Raw genomic sequence first — 19,129 nt, forward strand, 5'->3', positions numbered from 1 at the left:
TATTTGCTAGCAGCAGCCAGTGCCGTGCGGTGCAAAAGAGGTGTGAATAGAATTGTGTATGTGTATTAGTGTGCTTATCGTGACGTTTTTTGTCTGAGACAGCGGTAAGTAAGTCTTTATTTACGCGCCATTCAACAAATGTTACATCATTACTGTATTTGTAATGCAACTTGCCTCGTACACATCTCGTCAGAAAGCACTTATCATTTTGATTATTCGTTCGAAATCCACACAACCTCACTCGCTCGCTCTTATAATGCTTTTCGAATACATTCCAGTTGCGCACTATTCCCAAAATACGCTCTTGTCATTATTTTCAGTTTAATTAGTATAATTTTTCGTCATTTTATGGGAAATGTAACGGTCGGAAAAATTTCAATAGCAAGTCATTTCGACATAATGTCAATCCACTTATATTTTACTACGATCTCCGGATATTCATCTAGCGGTTGTCTCACTTGTTATGGTTCGCTAGATTCACTCTCAAACTAACTGTCTTTTTGAAAGAGTTTGTTTTTAAGACCACTAACTCACGATCGATAGTTGTTAATTACTCGTGATTTTACTGTAGTCTAACCTAAAAGAGCGCTTTTAAATGTGTCCCCATTATTCAGGGCTTGCATCCATGCATCCATGCAACCAACCAGAATTGATGGTCGGTGCATAAATAACAAAATTTTATTGCACTCTGTGGAAGAAAAAGGAAGAAAAAACGCATAAACACAATGTAGATGAGCAACCGTTATACTTAGACACCCGACGAGACATTGTGATGATTAATAATGTCCAGCTCTGGACTCATCACATAAACCGGGAATACGAGAATAAAATCAACGATAAGCAGGTCTTTTTAGTACGATGTCTATTCTCTCATCTTCATCGTAGCATGATGTACCTGCGCCGCACCTGTGTGTGAAAGAAGGCCGCCTAATGCTGTTCTCTCAATGAATTCTCGCAGGTATAATTGAGCATGTCTTGAAGCGGGCACAATTTGTCTTACTTCTTTTCAAGCCTATATCATGGAATTGAAACGAGTTTTCGGTTTATCGTAGGGGATCCCGTTATCCACGGGCAACATTGACATATTCTACTGTTTCTGCATGGGAGATATAATCGGAATATCGGAGGAGTTGAAAACAGGGACAAAAAATGTCCCATGAATATACATTTTTTTCGTGCTACGGATTCCTCAATATTTCGAAGAGGTGCCCTTCTGGAGTCTCCACTTGAAAATTTAGATGACAGACGATCTCTTAAAAATTTATCTGCGCATGCTCGTTCGTGGATGATGGGGAAACACGTGTAAATGAGTCACATGATTTCCACAATTTCACACTATTTCGTACTGTATGTCTCGCCTGTCCGTAACTACTCCAATACTTCGCTTCATCTTCTCCTTGCCCTTTTTTTTTGTTCTTCCCAAGTAAAGAGCAGTAACGGATTTTTGCTAGCACACTTATATGAATTCTATAATATCTAGAGTGTGACGTTTAAGATGTGAAATTGATAGGACGTTTTTTGCCACCTCGTTTATGTGCATGAAAGAGGGGAACGTGACACAGATTAATGACCTTTCAATTAACAAACGATAATAATTTTAAGGCAAATATTTACCTCGACTGTATCCCGTGAAGAATTCACAATTGTGCAATTTAACAATCTTCTGATAGCCATCGTTTAGCAATTCGATTAACGGCAATTGGATTATTACTCGTTTCAATCTCTCGGAGGTGATTCTCGGAAATTGCTCATGTCGAGTTTCCCCATGGAGAAGAAAATTTCAACGTCCCTTGTATCTCCCTGCTGAGTGATTCTACCCCTTCACTATCCATTTTACTTTTATACGATAAATATGTCGACGTTACTTGGCTCCTATGCATAGTAGCTAACTGCCGTGAGTCTTCTGTACTTCATTGTGCTGTAGCACATAAGGTGAATGCGCCGCTCTTGGCGCACAGCCTCAGTTTGATTCACTACCTCTTATTCTGCGGATCGTGTTAGTACTATTTCACCTTCTCCGGAAAATCAAATGCATCAATTGTTTTAATTTTTTTATCATTGATCAATGGGCTTTTGAATTTATTGACGAGTTATTGTGCACCCACCCGTGTCTTTTTGAAAATTTCAATTTTTCCATCGTGATCGTTAAATTAAATTTGACTGTGGGATCGTGGGATGCAATTTTCCATGACCTCACAATGGTTGTGGTGACGTCGTCGACGGTTACTGTAGTTGAGGATATTTCGGAGGACACACTCGGCAAGTGAGTAAATTCCCCCAACATTGTGTTCATTTTATATGGAAAATTGTCCCTCGAGTTTTCAGGTCGGTGAAATCCTCTTGCAAATTACAATTTTTTCTCCTCAAAGCAACAAGATGACAAACATCTTGAGAAATTTCTTATAGGCATGAAAATCAACGATCGAAAGTATGAGGCCTACTTCATGTATCCGTTTGAATTCCGTTCAATTTACAATTCATGAGTCTCTCTAATGGATTGATTCTTTACCGTTCGATTTTTATTATCATAAAAAATCATCTGCCTCATCTTATTTTTGTAATGATAATTGATATTGGTGGGCATGCACACAGCAAACGGTATCCACACATACATTGGTCAATTATGAGGAACCCTCGGGCCGGAACGGACATTGCACCAAGTAACGTCTCGGCACGTCAGTTCACGTATAAAAACCCATCGGCTGTTTGTGGCCCCGATTTTTCTGACCAACATTAATGCAGCAGATCTCCGAATGGAAAATTCATGAAAAATCTAATCTGACCAGCCGTTAAAGCCACCAGGTCATTGTATTGTTTATCTTGTCATTGACATTGCGGACAGAATCATATATTGTTATGAGAAGTTGCTGGGTGCCGCCCGATTTTGTTTACTCGGTGGCACGCACTTCCGGTTCCGCTATACGTCCGCCTCTGTATACTTTCCATTCAATGATTATAATATTATCATCATTATTCGTGCGGTGTTGTTCATTGTGTTATTCACGTCGGTGAATCGATAAATCTCACGTTCAATTACGATAAATTGTTGCGAATTTTCGTTGATCTCCGGTGACTCTGGCATATTTCTTTTTCCTACGTGGCATTTATTTTTTTAGAATACATACAGGTGTTGTTGTTTTGAACCGTGGTATGGAATGTATGTTATTGATAAAGAGGAAAAGAAGCTTGAAAGGAGGGAAAAGAGGGAAGGGGTAGTTGCCGGCGGTTTCCCATCTTCTTGTGCAAACTCGTTGCCGGGCACAACATAGCCGACGAGGTCAAAGGTGACGCCTTTCAATGAAACCAGTGCCATTACTGGAAGTCGCTCTCCCCAGGAATAAATTTCAAAGATGCAAAGGCATGCAAAATTGACCCTCAGCATCCATTAAACGTTCCAGTATTCAAATTTTGAATGAAATAATTCACCTTTTGTCGAGTAAACACTATTCTTTCAATAGTTGTAATAGATAATCTTAAAAATCTTCCAATTGTGTAAGTTACCTTTGTCATTGCGGAATTCATTTGTATCTCAGGACATGAATAAGAAGTTACAATCTAGGGCTACCTCTGTATAAATAAAAAAAAATGAAACAATAAATATAAAAAAAAAGAGAGAAGACTGGAAAAATCTTTGAGAGGAAAAAGGTTTCACCAGACACAGTCGAGAGACTGCGCGGTTCAGAATACTTTCAAAGATAGCTTTTTGTGGTTTTCAAAGGCAACCACCGAGGAGCTTCACTCTATACCAGTGAGTACGTGCGTATAGACGTGCACTGTGAGATCGGGAAAGTGAAAAAGAAAATATTTTTCCATCTAAAAACAGAAAAGACATACTTATTGGAGATTTTTCTCCACAATTCAACATGTACATATTGTGTTTCACTTTGGGCGATTGCAAATTATAAATTTTCCCCATTTTCTGCACGAATAGGGATCCCTAGGAATGCTGAAAGCACAATAATGATTGAAGTAATTTTGTCAAAATGAATATGAATGCGCACTGATTATTTAATGAAGCGAGAATTAGTGAATGTCAGCTGCTGATAGAACAATAAGATGTTGAATTTGACAACTATTTCAGGTTGCGGATTCGGTACGTGATGCCGGCGGCGCACCTGACGCTGCGCGAGGAGGACGTGGTGCGTCTGACCCTTGAATTTCTTCACAGCCGGGACCTTCATATATCTCAATTGTCACTGGAACGTGAAACGGGAGTTATAAATGGTCAATATAGTGACGATGTGCTATTCTTACGGCAATTAATACTCGACGGACAATGGGACGATGTGCTGGAGTTTATTCAGCCTCTGGAGGCATTACCAGACTTTGATATGCGAAAATTTACTTATTCAATACTACGGCACAAGTATGTAGAGCTCCTGTGTATAAAGTCCGAGGCAAATGTCATTAGCGGGGCAAATGGGAGCAGTGTTGACAATGCTGTCGAGGAAGTTGTTAAAGTATTGAGCGACCTTGAGAAAGTTGCGCCTTCTAAAGAAGAGTACAGCAGTCTTTGTTTACTTCTGACTCTGCCAAGATTGACTGATCACTTGCAGTATAAAGACTGGAACCCGAGCAATGCAAGAGTCCAATGTTTCCGGGAGGTTCATCCACTGGTGGAGAAATTTTTACCTGGAGATAGGAAGACTGATCCCAATCATCATCCCATCACATCCGCCAAAAATGATCGTTTGATACAATTAATAATCAAGGGAATTTTATACGAGTCCTGTGTTAATTACTGTCAGGCTAAGGCCACAGGATCCAAGGAGAGTGAACAGGTATGACAATCAACGATGAAAATCATTGATATTTTTATTGTTATTTTTATTTTTATTCGATCATTCAGATGGCTAATTCCCTTCCCTCGATATTTTCAGGTGGAAATGAGTTTTTCGAGATTACTAGACGGTTCTGTAGGCTTCAGTGATTCTGATTTGAGCCTCCTCTCCTGGCTCCAAAGTATTCCGCCTGACACATTTGCCGTACCATTTGCACAGCGAACCCTCAATGTTGATGTTGAGAGATTAGAAAGACCCTCGCTCGAGACATCATGGACGGAGCACATGCTCATAACACCGATAAAACCAAAGACCTTTCCACACAGTGCAATGCCGTTTACCCGGCCCAGATCCGCCGCGGATATGATGTCTAGGAGTTTGGTACCCGCCCTTGAAGGGCTCAGGTCGAGGAGTCCTGGACCCAAAAATGCCACTCTCCCGTCGGCCGCTCTCATGGCGTTATCCACTGGTGATATAAATCCCATGTCTCGTTCATCATTCGCTAGTTTTCATTTAACTGGCTTTAAGAATAATAAACTCATGAACACAAGTGTCGATAGACTCTTTGAGAATGAAGGGGACGTCTTCCTCAGTTCGAGTTATGCTGAATTTCAACAATTGCCATCGATTCAGGAGGCTATTGCCAATGCCGCACACTCGAAATTCCCTTCTACAGCTCGAGGAAAGTCTAAGAGCCCTGATGGTCAGTTATTATTCTTCTTTTTTTTCTCATAGTAATCACATTCATTAGCCATGATAATTTTGATTTCTCCTCCATCAGGCAAGGTTGATCCTTCAGCAGCATCGACACCAGAGCGCCGCGTGCCCGGAAGAGAATCTCCCGCACCGTCAACCGCTAGAAGTTCAAGGAGAGATTCTCTAGCTGACAAACCCGTGGGTCTCGCTCAGAAGACTCCGGAATCCACGGTCATTTCTAGTCGAGGTCCTATGACTGGTGAACAACAGCTTGAACAAAGTTACAATGGCGACTTGTTCAAAGAGTATCAGAAACAGAAGCAGAAACTTCAAGAGACGATTCAACTTAAGGAACGTGAGAGGGATGAACTTGTGCGACAGTTATCCGCACCAATATCTGCCCAATTGGTTGACAACAGATTGCAAAACGAAACGTGAGTAATTTGAAATAATTTTTCAAAGACAAAATTTAGCACTTAACTTTTCAACCTTTCGCTAATTGTTCGATTAGTTAATAACGAAGCGTATCAAAATTTAGAGACGAGATGAGAAGCGAATGGACGACAACTCGGGGCGTGCACTCGTTAATTTCGTCTAACGAGCTAAAATTACCCCACCGTGAAATGTCAAGTGTGACATTTTTTCTTAATGGTGGGCAAACCCATGCCGAATCAATCGTTTTATCCAAATATGTTATACGTGAGTGCAAGTGAACACAGTCGATTCCCCCATTCAGTCTCCCCACGTGTTTTATTTTCAACTATAATATCGTTTTAAAGACATCAGCAAAGAAGAAACAGCGGCCCCCTCGGCTGCTGCGAGCATGCGACAGCTGCTAGATGTTTCAAGCTTATCATGTACCAAAGAGAATTTTTTCTCGGTTGCCACGTGAAATTATTCCGTCGTGTATACATTGCCATTCCGTCAATTCGTTTTTTCTGAAAACAGGGAGTATAATATCACCGTTGTCTAGAAAAAATCAGCAACAGTGAAATAGTGTTAACATTCACATTTGTGTAATTGATATTCATTTCAAGAGCACACATCCACTCGTACAGGCATAAAGAAATGAAAGCAACGAGTGATGGAGGCGTTGGCTAAGATATAGTTTTGTTGTTGTGGCGAGGGAAGCCGAGCGTTAGCCGGCAACTAACTGCGGCTCAAGCTGTTTGTATTCTTCAGTTGTACTCTACACTCTCGTTGCATCGGTTCATCTTTATGCGTCGCATAGTTACATTGCGATATGATACATTGTGGTATATTGTGAGATGAAGTTCAGTAATTGCATCGTTTTTATGTAAATATTTAATTCTCTCTACCTTGAATTGTATTTGATAGAGACGCAAAATGATGTACCACAAACCAACTGTTCCACGATTTCGTATCGCCGAGAGAGTCAGTGTTTCGGTGAATAATCGACCTGTTTACGGTAAATTCAATGGCCACAGTCAGACATGTAGCTTACGGACATCTCGTTCATCCACACCCATTGCGAATCGGTAAAAACCAGAACATTCACATGATTTTAACGTTGGAATACAGTCGGTTATTTATTCTTATCCAGAGAGCGTCAACATTTGAAAAATAGAAAAGAAAATAAAAATAATAGAATAGAATAGAATAGAGTTTTTTGTTAGTGTTCCCTTGACAAAACATTTACTTAGAAATATCAATCATAATTATTTTTCTTCTTCCAGTCACAAATCAAATTTGGCGAGTAAAGGTCCATCACCTGTCCATCCAGCTACACCGAATAGGTCTGGAATACAATCTCCAAAACCAGGACTCAACGGTGTGGATCCAATTTCGTGAGTTATTCAATCAATTTTCCTTTTACATCTACTCATCTCCTTTGAACTCTCGCACTCTAAAAATAAATGGAGTGCTTCGTTTACTCGACTTTTTTTTGTTTATAAATTTGGCAGGAGACAAAACTCAACTGCAACTAGTGTTTACGAATCGAGACTCCATGATGATCACTACGACACTGTGAATTCAGGCAAGGTAAGGAAAAAAAAGTAAACCGCTATAATTCTTGACTTGCAACTTCTATTCTCAATTACAAAGCCAATTGAAGTAGCGTAATGAGACTCCAATGACATAAAATACCAAAATTGACTAAAATGGGACAGTAATGACGATTCATTCTGCAAACGAAGAACGAGGGCAATTCTCACTTTTTTCCTTCTACAGACTATTTTAAATTGTACTATTTTAACATTTAAAAGTATCTTTGGTGACTCAGATAGCTCAACTGGTACTCGATTGATCTATCAATATAGTACAGATAATGACGGAATGAAAATAGAGCTGGTCATCTTATTAAATTACACGTGTGTAGCAATCAAGAGCAACAATCAGTTTTTCCTTAGTCTGCATTCACGAGAACACGTGGCTAATTGCTTTCGTTTCGTTTTAGTACAATTCTTTTTGCTAATAAATTTGAAATATGCTTTCAAATGGACTTGTTTTGTGGCGGAAAAGATTAAAACAATCAATGAATCATCATGACCAATCATCTGCTCCCCAACGGTCTAGGATAAGAAGAAATTCTTTTTTGCATTATCTTCGAACACGGTCAAGAGGGCATCGAAACTAGGGTTTTCAATTCAATCTTTCGATTTTTGAAAAAAAAAAAAAAAACAGTATTGTGTTGCAAACTATATGATAATTTCAATTTCAATTGTTGTTGATAGCAGTTGTTAAAGTTTTCATCATCAAGAACAAAGTTGACAAAAATTGGAAACTTCAATTTAGTCTATTGCAAATATTCCATTCAGAAGCAACAACTGAATATTTTTTGTACATTTCAATGGCATTTGCATACCCAATGAGACAAGTCTGTACCCCTTTTACAATTCTTTACAAACCAGTCTCCATTGTTTTAGAGACAAAAATATCTACCATGATGATTCAAAGATTTATTGTATTCATGGAACCAAATATTCCGTCATATTATGAAGGATTGAAATCTGATTGATGTCATCTACACAAATCGCTTGATATCCGAAGACATATTACAATACGAAAACATTGAAATTAGCATCGAAAAGTGCATTGAATGTGGGTGGTTTACACATGTCATCAGAGAATGCGTACTTCCTCTTGTTGGATTTTTTTTCTGGCGGTGTATTTATCCAGTGTGATTCACAACAGAGATAGTAATTATCTCCTCCGTATCTAGTTTGCAATGAAAGGTCTCCAGTGTTCATTGAGCAAATACATTCACGTGTCCTTGCGAAAAGAAATTAAGACAATGCAATTCATACTGATGTATCATCTTCCCGTAATCCAAATCTTATTTCTCGTGGCTCATGAAAGACATATACAAAATTATTTTCTGTCTACGTAAGTACGTACATTTTCAAGGTGAACTGCAATCGACATGCATCTTCCGTAGGCGTCAAACCAACCAATTGCACTAGTGGTAATCTGGCACTGACTGTTTCGTGTCACCTGTAGTTTGTACATGAGTTAGTCACAATCGTCTATTCCATAATTCTGAATTTTCAATAATTTATTAATTGGAAAAAAAAATTAACGCCGGTAGATAATGTTGTGGTCTGAAAATCGACAACTTTGTTGATCAAGTAGGAATCTCTCAGTGATTAATCACTCTTCAAAGCTAAATAATAAATGACAGTAATTTGAAAAATATCGGTAATCATTGCTCTATACCCCGTTTTAGAGCAATCATTCGCGAACGATTTAGAATAAAGATGATAAATGTCAAGAGATATTCAAACATTGACCCTAGAACACTTGAGTTTATTCAACAGTGAATGTACATTTGAGTGGATCTGGCAGCATTCCACGCTACCTTGAGTCACGAAGCTATAAACTTTTATGTCCTTTTCCTTGACTTGCACGTGCAAGTTCATGTTTCCCGCGATGACCCGTTACATTGGCCGTCTGGTCCCTAAGTAGGTTGTTCACAAGGGCCCACAATAAATGTTTATTTATTTGTTGTTTTGTCCTGCATATCTTCGCCAAAAAATAATGATGTCTACTAATTAATTCATGAGAATATGCATCCAGTTGAGAAGACGCCAATAAACTGAGTAGCAATTAATTTATCAAGCGACGTAAAGTTTGATGACTGCATGAACAATTGCTCATAGGAGTTGTGCTAATTTTATTTTCTCAGCATAATCCTCCACACGAGTTTGGCCTAATATGGTGAGTTGGTCTCGGCGCGAAAAAACCTCGAGAAATTGATATTGGAGGGGGAAGTTGAGACACGCGGGGGGGACCCCTTTGACGCCCCTGTGTTATTTCCCCACACTCCAGTAAGCCGTCGGACGTGTGTTGGGACGCATTCAATTTTTCAATGAATGCAGACTGACAGTAGTAGAAACACTTTCATTACTCGCAACGTGAAAATAATCATCACAGAAGATAACAGAGAATCAAAATGTCCCATCAACAGGCAGCAATTCGTCGATTGGAGGCCTTATTCAGGGACGTTACACTGCAAGATGATACTTGCCAAGTGAGAATCGATAAAAAAATCGATCGGTGCTGCAATATTCATGGTAAACACTCCAAGGAGAATTGCACAAATCGCCGAAGCTCAGCGAATACAATGTCCCCGGGAAGGGACAATTTGAATTTTCTTGGAAGACGCAGCTCACTAGGTACAACATCTACCATGAAAAAGGAAATTCATCCTTCATCATTTCCAAGTACTCTTCGAAGAGATCCGTTGACAGCCTCCATGGGCACTATAAATCATGCTCGAAAGGATTCTTACAGTCCTTTGAAAAAGAATCCTATGGGAAGCTCTATGGGATGCCTCAAGAAAGAGTTGAACTTTGGCAGTTTCAACTCATCTCTGAGGAGAGATTACGTCGCCAAATCGATGACAAGTTTGCAACGTCCACCAATGCAAAGAGATTCAGTAGACAGTGGAAATCGTTGTCTCGGAAATTCGGTGAGCCAGAAAATACATGGAAATAAGGATTTACTGGGGAGTGTATCCACTGGAAATTTGAAGAGTTGTATCTCTGGTGCCAATAGAAATGCACGGGCAAATCTCAGTGTAAAATTGAGCAGTGATGCACTGCATGGATCTAACGATGATCTTAAGAAAAGTCAATGTGGACGAGGGTCCAGTGATAGGAGGAGATTCTCGACAGATTCCCTTGATGGATTTAAAAGACACTCTTGGGACACTGGACGCAGAGGATCGTCGGGCTCATCTGGGGGATGGGATGATCCCATTTGGGAGGAAAGTGACAAGGTATTCTTGATAGAATTATTTATCAAAATCAAGGACAATTTAATGCTTCATTGAAAAGGGACAGTATGATCTTGAAACTTGACTTTGGTATTCCGTGGTTTTATGCCGAGGCGACTCGATGACGTCATTGCGGTGCCATGCATGGGCACAAGACCCCGTTCACGCTCCGAGGGGCTTAGTCACTCGACATTGCTCGAAATTACCTTTGAAATCAATCTGTGACTGATCGATATCACATTACGGTATTGTGCTATTGAGGCTAATGGCCATTAAATTATAAAATCAAATATTCCACGTCATTAGTTTTGGAGAAATTAAAGTTGAAACTATACATAAACGGAAAAATGAAATGTTCTCGTCGTTGAAACTTCACACGTAGAAAATTGCAATAAAGACTTAATTTCACAGGATGTAGGAGAATTCCAATTCAGCTTCCATTTTTTGTTTGGTACAGTCTCCCAACTTCAATGTTCGATAATTGTTCATACGAATTGAATTAAATTCCTATTCACTTCCCTTTGTTGACGACTTTTCATGAATCTGATCATCTCCTTTTTCGTTGGAATAATGTGGGCGGTTGTTTGTACCATTTTTATTTCCATATTTCTCATTTACCTTCGCATTTCCATCAGTATGCTCATGATATTAACATTTGTTTTGAATAAAAAGCAATCGTCATGCAGAACTGTTGATCCATTTGACATTCATGATTTTTTTTCCAATTAACGGGATAATATCGGTGGAGTTTCACGTCATCTCTTCAATTATAGATTATTACGTTATGTTGACTGTGTTCAAATTCAAAAATGAAGTTATTTTGTAGACCGCCTACAAATGATCCGTCACTCTGTTTCAATTTATGAATTGGTTTTACTGGAGGCCTCATGAAAACATTGATAATTCGATCTCCTCCGCTACAATTGAGTTGTTCAATTCATCAGTATAGACAGAGTAGTATAGAATGTCCTGGTCACGTGTACCTCATTCACGAAAGTCGGTTAAGAGGACCCGTTTTTATCATAAACTCTTCGACCCATCGTTTCAACGACCTTTGCTTAGTCGACGTGGCACATAGAATTGCAAATACTTAATGTCACCATTAATGTTGTTATTATTGAAGTGAATTTTCCGTTAAAGAGACTCCAGGAATTTCATTCCGTTGAAATGGCAATTTATCTCACAATTAAGAAGATCACTATCCAGATCTGTCAATTTTTAAACTATTTTTTTCCACTTAATTATCGGAAAAATTTACTTTCACGTCATTGTAGCGAACCCATCGTGATAATTTCCATTCCCGTCGTCGCCTTTAGACTTTCTCAGATGGATCAAAATTATGGGTACTTTATCAATAAGTAGTTGTCCAAGATTGTCAGTTATTATGTCCCCTCTACTTTGCAATAATCATCTGACCTATTTTTCGACATTTGATGCTCGATATTTTAGACCCGCCTGAGCGGTCCAATCTGAGAAAATATTATACAGCCTTTCGTGCTGGATCATAGCACTCGGGGGCGATAGTGAAATTTTCCTCGTTTTGATTCGAAAAATGAAGAAAATGAAAACAGCAGGAAAAAAACATGAAAGTGGAACGAGATTTTTCATCTGCATCTACTTGCCAATGAAAGGATGTAATTATTTATAACTATTTAAAATGGAGTCACGAAATTGAAAAACAAAATCAATCATCATTGACAAATAAATGGGAATAATAAATTTGACGATTCTTGAGTGACAGACAGGGATCAAAATTACAGCCATAGCAAGAATTTTTGAACATAAAGTGTACAATTTTTCCAACAGCGAGTGTAACCTACTCTCCAGCTATATCATTACATCAGATTATAGCCCGAAGATCAATCGCATCCCGTTGTCACTTCCGGTTATCATGAACGAATGAGCATGAAATCTCATTGAAATCTATTGGATTAATCCAGGACATGTGAAACCAGCGTGCTTCACAAGTGAAAGTAGCCTCACGATGTTGGGAAATATAATAATTTGTTCCTTTTAACAGTTTAAAATGTTATAACATCATCATTGAATAATTAAAGGTAATTACACGTCGTAAAGCTGATTAGCGTACTAGTTGAAAGAGAGTGTTCAGGGATTAGTTGTATGCAAGAAAGTAAAAAAGAGGAATTAGGGAGAGAGAGAGAGAGAGGGAAACACGGGAGAAAAGAAGTGGGTCGAACCTCTTCGCTTAGTAGTTACTGGAGAGAATGTTGATGGGTACGCACTCGTTCACCAGACTCTGTAGAGTTCGGTTACAGCAGCTGTTCTACTGCAATTTTTTAATAATTCTGTAGTGAGATAGAGAGGCTGAATGAGAATACCGGATATGTTTGTTCAAGAGGAATATCACGTCATATTCTAACATGATAGAGTGCTCTTGAGAAAAATTCTTCTCGCCGAGTAGTGCATGATATTTTCGGTAGATTTATTTCGAGTGGATTGTCTGAAAAGTGATTGTGATTATTGTCAGTGCAGAGAATGGATATTCAGAATACACGTAAAATATTGTAGGAAAGAAAACATCGGGAGAATAATTGACTTGGTCCACAAAACCTCTGTCATGGATGACTGATTGATACCCAGGATTTGATTTTTACAACGTTGGAAAGTGGTGAAAATCAGGCGAGAAATTTTTTGTTGATATTGGAGCATTTAATTAGCGGAGACAGGTTGAAGGTATTCGGAGGCGTGAAACGTGTGCGCAAGGTGCGAGTATCGTCTTGCACTAGCGAATATACCTGTTCTTTTTTTTTCTCCCTCTCTCTCTCCGTTGAGATTTCTTTTCACTTTTCTCCGCGTCACCCAGTGATTTCACCTTCCCGCTTGTTTCTCATTTCAATAACGTTGACACGCAAAGGTGCTATTAAAAAGAATAAATGGGTGATATTCGTATTTTGGATCCGAGGATGGATTCACGATTCGCTCCGGAATTGAAACACCGTCCCTGGCCAGCTATTTATCGCAATCATCCAGCAACTCGTGGACCATCTCTCTGTTATCGTCCGATGCCACTGGAAGCTCTCACTCGCTGGGTAACACCCCACATTCCCCCGCATGATTACAATTATCTAGCAGCACCGATGAGATCCAACAAAAATCGTGATTACTATTATTTGACACCTATGTACAGAAATGCCATACCACCTCCATCATCAGCAATGACTGTTCAAGTACCACCTTTAGCACTTACCAATAGAATGATGCTCATGGAAAAATCGCGAAGCAAAACGAAAAGTGCGTCTAATGGGACTGGAAGAAGTAGCGTTCCACCATGTACCTGTTCTGTTGGTAGAACAAGATCACTGGAGGATGTGCGTAGCGACATGAGCGAGTGGGAGGAGTACAATGATGAAAATGGTAACAGAGTCAAAGCTAATTCAAAAAATAATTTCCGCAATGCGAGGAGATCAATGGAGAATCTCTTGGAATCTGAGGATCAGTGCGTTGCGGGTTTAACGAGAATTCATGGGAATGGCAGTGGAGAAAGACATAGAAGAGACATGAAGAAGGATTGTTCTAGGCGGAGAGGGAGTTATATGGTAAATTGACAATGCTTATTAATGTTGCGTCAATTTTATTCACCTAGGGTTATAATTAGCATTCTCAATATTTGAGCTAGGCTTGGCTATCGTCGTCAACACCATAATTTTCTCTGTTTTTATTCTGACTAGAATACTGTGTCGACTGTGTCGAGCTGAAAGCTCATTCGAAAGTTGTCCGATTTCGCAATGCAAACAACTGTCGCTCTCTTACATGTATAACTAATTTAAAAAGTGGATCATTCGTGGTCATGCTTGGATTGTTCACCTTGAAGAATCAATTGTCAAATTCACCTCGATTTATATTCATCTTTATGCCGGGAAAAGTATTATTTATGAAATCCATATTACACCTTTTTTTTTGTCGTAAAATGGATGAATGAGTCAGAAATGTGAAAGTCAAGTTAGAAGTGTAAAATTGGATCGGATCGCGTGAATGTAAACTTGCCTAATAGTCGTACCTAAAATATCGACCGGAAATTTTAATCAGCAGATACCAAAGGTATCTTGCAATACCGGTTGATTATGCGTTGGGGCAGGAGTCAAGGTATTACTGTAAAACTAGTCCATTAACTATTATTATTGCGATACGCAATTACCACTTACAGACCTGTCATCTTCGGAAGTACCTCTCTCGCAGTCACCTCATAGTTTCAGCTCTTTCAGTGTTGTAAAATTAGGGGGGGGGGGGGCTTAATGAATTTTATCAACGTTATGGACGAACATTGCGAAACTCTTCGCGACTTAAGGGCAATTATAAATTTATAAATTCGTTTCAAACTCAAATAGACACACTCTCATTACTTTAAAATACGCCTCGACTCTCGTTTCATCGTCGATTTCTATTTGAATGCGTAGAGAGTTACATTTGTAGGCTTTTCATCCACAGTTGTTTTGGAAAAATATGAAAAACAAAATCGAAACCAACTAAAATTCACTGTTCCACAGCGAACGTTGTAAAAGTCGAACATTTCCGGCTCGTTAATCAGTTTGGGAAAGCGTAGATCATCGATTTAACCTCATTCTCAAGTAGTCGATGAATAGAGAAGAAATATATCTTCCTTGCCAATAACTCCTCTTCTATTCGCATGCTGAAGGATTTTTAATAATTTTCGTCAGTGATATAATGATGCAAGGAGACATTTGTGATATATTTCGCATTCACCATGTGTGAAATTTCGTGCCGAAAATGTGTACATAAGATGATGTGGATGATGATACAAGTAATTTGATTCAGTCTTCAGAAAACCGGGACACTGGCACAGCTGTTGTCCACCGAAACCACTCAGTCATGATTTCCACAAAGAAATCTAGGGAATGCAATTTAAAAAATCGCAGAAACCATTGGCTATTTAGAAACGATGATTCGGATATGAAAACCCATATCGTCGATATGGAGAACTCTCTAAATTTTTTGCGTACCTCGATCGAATTTCGTATGGAGGTTCATTTAGGAATATTCAATCTAGGGTCTCTGTAGCTGCGTATCCATCTTGATAAAATCTATCACAAGATGTTCATCGAGGCGCGGTCACTGTCGAAAGTAAAAGCGATGCCACTGTGGTAATTGTGGCCGCGTTTACGCGAGCCACTGAGTTATACGAAAGTTAGTGACCGGAAATTTGAGAAAAATTTGAATTTCTTTTTCAAAACACTTTCTTTTTCATGTTTTACGTCAATTTTTTCGAGTCCGCGGACTGCTATCTTAACCAAACGAATTCTCTTCAATCAAGTATTCAATCGAAACAATTGCATTTGTTTGGATTTCTTGCAGCCTGAGCCGAAGCCAGATGTAGATGTAACGAATGGCAGCAGCGGAAGTAATGGGAGACCTCGATTCGTTCCTGTAACAGCACTGGAGGATGTTCAAGCAGTCAGGTGTGCAGAATTTCATCCACATGGAAAATTATATGCCGTTGGATCAAACTCGAAAACTCTGAGAATATGTGCCTACCCGAAACTTCATGATGTTCGGTGAGTTCGTCATGTCTAGTAGAAAAAGAAGTTAAAAAAAAAAATAGAAGAAGGAATCCTCAGGGAATAGTCTCGCGCAATTATAGAAAATGTTCATTAAAGAAATTTGTCTAAAAACGAAGAATTGAGAAAGTGAGAAATTTCAAAGTTTATTATTTTCTTGCTCAACTTTAGATTCTGATTTAATTACCGACATAGTAGCGCGGTATTCTATTAAAGTAGACAGTGCCTTGAGAACGAGGTGACGAAAGAAAGTACTTTTAATTTATTCTTTTACTTTAAATTCCAGGGAGGATCATGAAACTTATCAACCGACTGTTCTCTTCAAGAGGACGAAACACCACAAAGGATCGATTTATTGCCTTGCTTGGACACCGGACGGTCAACTCATGGCGACTGGAAGCAATGATAAGACAGTTAAACTCATGCGTTTCAATGCAGATACTTCGAATCTCGAAGGTTTATCCTATTTTCCTCAGCCGTGCATTACATGTTTGGTGATGTGATGCAAATAATTGCAATTGTTCTAATGGATTTTTCATGTTCAGGTCAAGAGGTGGAATTGACAATGCACGATGGTACAGTACGTGATTTATGCTTCCTAGAAGATACTTTGAATAAATCGAGTTTACTCATAAGTGGTGGAGCAGGCGATTGTAAGATATACGTAACAGACTGTGCAACTGGAACACCTTTCCAAGCACTCAGTGGACACAGCGGGCACGTATTGACCCTCTACAATTGGGGTGGAGCTATGTTCGTATCTGGATCACAGGATAAAACAGTCAGATTTTGGGATCTTCGTACACGGGGCTGCGTCAACATGGTTACACCGGCGACTGTACCTGGCAGTAGAGTAAGTTGACGTTTTTCAAATATATTGCTATTTTATTATTATTATTATTATTATTATTATTATTTTCATGAAATTACAGGTGGGTAGCCCAGTGGCAGCAATTTGTGTCGATCCATCCGGCAGACTTCTTGTTTCTGGCCACGAAGACAGCAGTTGCGTATTATTCGATATTCGTGGAGGTAGAACTGTTCAATGCTTCAAACCTCATGCGGCTGACATCAGGAGCATTCGATTTTCACCATCTGCGTATTACTTGTTGACGGCAGGCTATGACAACAAACTTGTTCTCACTGATCTTCAACGTAAGCACTATCTAATTTTCATTCTATTCACTTCAGTACACTTATTTTTTCATTATCTTTTCCAGGCGATTTGACAATGCCATTGCCAAGTGTCGTTGTTGCGCAACATCAGGATAAAGTCATTTCGGGACGATGGCATCCTACAGAGTTCTCTTTCCTCAGTACATCAGCAGACAAAACAGCTACGCTTTGGGCATTACCTCCAATTTAAAATTTTTTAAATACTTGACAGAATTATCTAGTTCTGTTTAATTTATTTCGCACAATCAACCATGACCAACAATTCTTTATTCTTTTTATTATTATGCTCTTTCAATACTCTACGTGATTTAAAAATTGTTGCTATTAATAATGTCAATTATTATTAAGATGAATCCAAATTCGGTTATATCCTTTTCCTTCTTTAACGTATAACAAAAGACTGGGCTGTCGTATGCATAGCAGGAAGTAAATTATTGATTTCGTTTAGAAATCCGCGGGTTCATTTCTAGAATACAAGAGTATTTGTTTTTTTTTGTTTCCTTGATTCTAGTTTTATTGGTTTCGTTATTCTCGCAGGATGTGTCCCGAGAATGGACTCATTAAAATATCCAGATTGCGATGTAAATAAATTTAATGAGATTAGACCCGTTTATTAAACTTAGAATTCTTCATGTACAGTTGTATTTTGCTCTTTATCCTAGAGGAGCGTATACTTGATTATTCATATGTTCAATCCGGAGATTTGTTTAATTTATATTATCTTGAATTCGATTATCGAATAAATGTGTCACCCAACGTATAAACTAATTATTCATGCCTTTCCGATCAGTGAGTTATAGCTAACATAGATTGAAAAAACGATATAGAAGGATCATACAATCCTATTATAGATTATGCCAATAATGATTTCTCTGAGAGAAATGAAAAATAGCGTCTTTTTTCCGTAGATGATGTCAACTGGAGAAAAAAGAGAAACCATAGAGAATAAACACAATCATCCCTGACACAAGACCCAATGTATTGACATGACATTTATTTATATGTTCCATGTAAAAAGAACTGAACATTTCCGCTTTAAATATTGCCTTGCGCCGTAGCTGCTTCTCTAAATTTTACTCTGTACTCAAAATATAGAACAATAAATTATATACTATTGGTTTGTACAAAGTCAATTGGTTCTATTAAAAAACACATCCCCACGGTGCTTACGTTGTACATCGTAGTCGTTAAATTGTCATCTAGATATCTGGTGAGAAGATTTCACACAGCTCTGATGATGGCTAAATGAAGAGTGATGCATCCAATGGTAAGTTGGAGTTGAATAAAAGATACAGATCGAATTTTTAATTTTGCAATAGCTAGAAGGTTCTCGTTAGTATCGTTGAAAAGCCCGGGGAGTTTGCAGGTATCATCTCTTGTCGATAATGTAGCATTCGAGGCCGTAGTTTTATTTCTTGGATGACGAGTAGATGTCGCCACATTTGTTATCACTCGCTCTATTCAAAAGGACACGAGTTTCGTGGAAATAGACGATCAATTGAGATTTTTCAATAAAATTTGTGGGAATTATCCCATAGCAATTCAATTGGTGAAATCGAAAAACATGCACTAAGATGCATGTTTTTTGCAAATGCGAGCTGAATATTCGCACCGAGACTATCTCGATTTCATTCAGGTGAAATTATGCATATTCTCAATTCAATGATTAATTGATAGTTCACTGCATCTTCGGGTTAAAAAGA

At 38.7% G+C, this 19,129-nt stretch overlaps 1 protein-coding gene across 1 annotated transcript; it reads left to right on the top strand.

The window, feature by feature from the left end:
* The first annotated feature begins 14 nt into the window (after positions 1 to 14).
* On the top strand, positions 15 to 18,559 carry LOC107045278 (WD repeat-containing protein 47). The gene is made up of 11 exons (XM_015267484.2): positions 15 to 104; positions 4,082 to 4,781; positions 4,881 to 5,484; positions 5,563 to 5,911; positions 7,175 to 7,285; positions 7,403 to 7,481; positions 16,048 to 16,247; positions 16,537 to 16,706; positions 16,796 to 17,103; positions 17,183 to 17,405; positions 17,471 to 18,559. Exons 2-11 carry the CDS (start codon positions 4,101 to 4,103, stop codon positions 17,614 to 17,616), a joined length of 2,871 nt encoding a protein of 956 aa, XP_015122970.1. The 5' UTR covers positions 15 to 104; positions 4,082 to 4,100; the 3' UTR covers positions 17,617 to 18,559.
* Positions 18,560 to 19,129: the final 570 nt, after the last annotated feature.

Source organism: Diachasma alloeum, unplaced genomic scaffold (genome assembly GCF_001412515.2).
Source record: "Diachasma alloeum isolate Michigan unplaced genomic scaffold, Dall2.0 Dall_scaffold_00906, whole genome shotgun sequence".
Lineage (NCBI taxonomy): Eukaryota > Metazoa > Arthropoda > Insecta > Hymenoptera > Braconidae > Diachasma > Diachasma alloeum.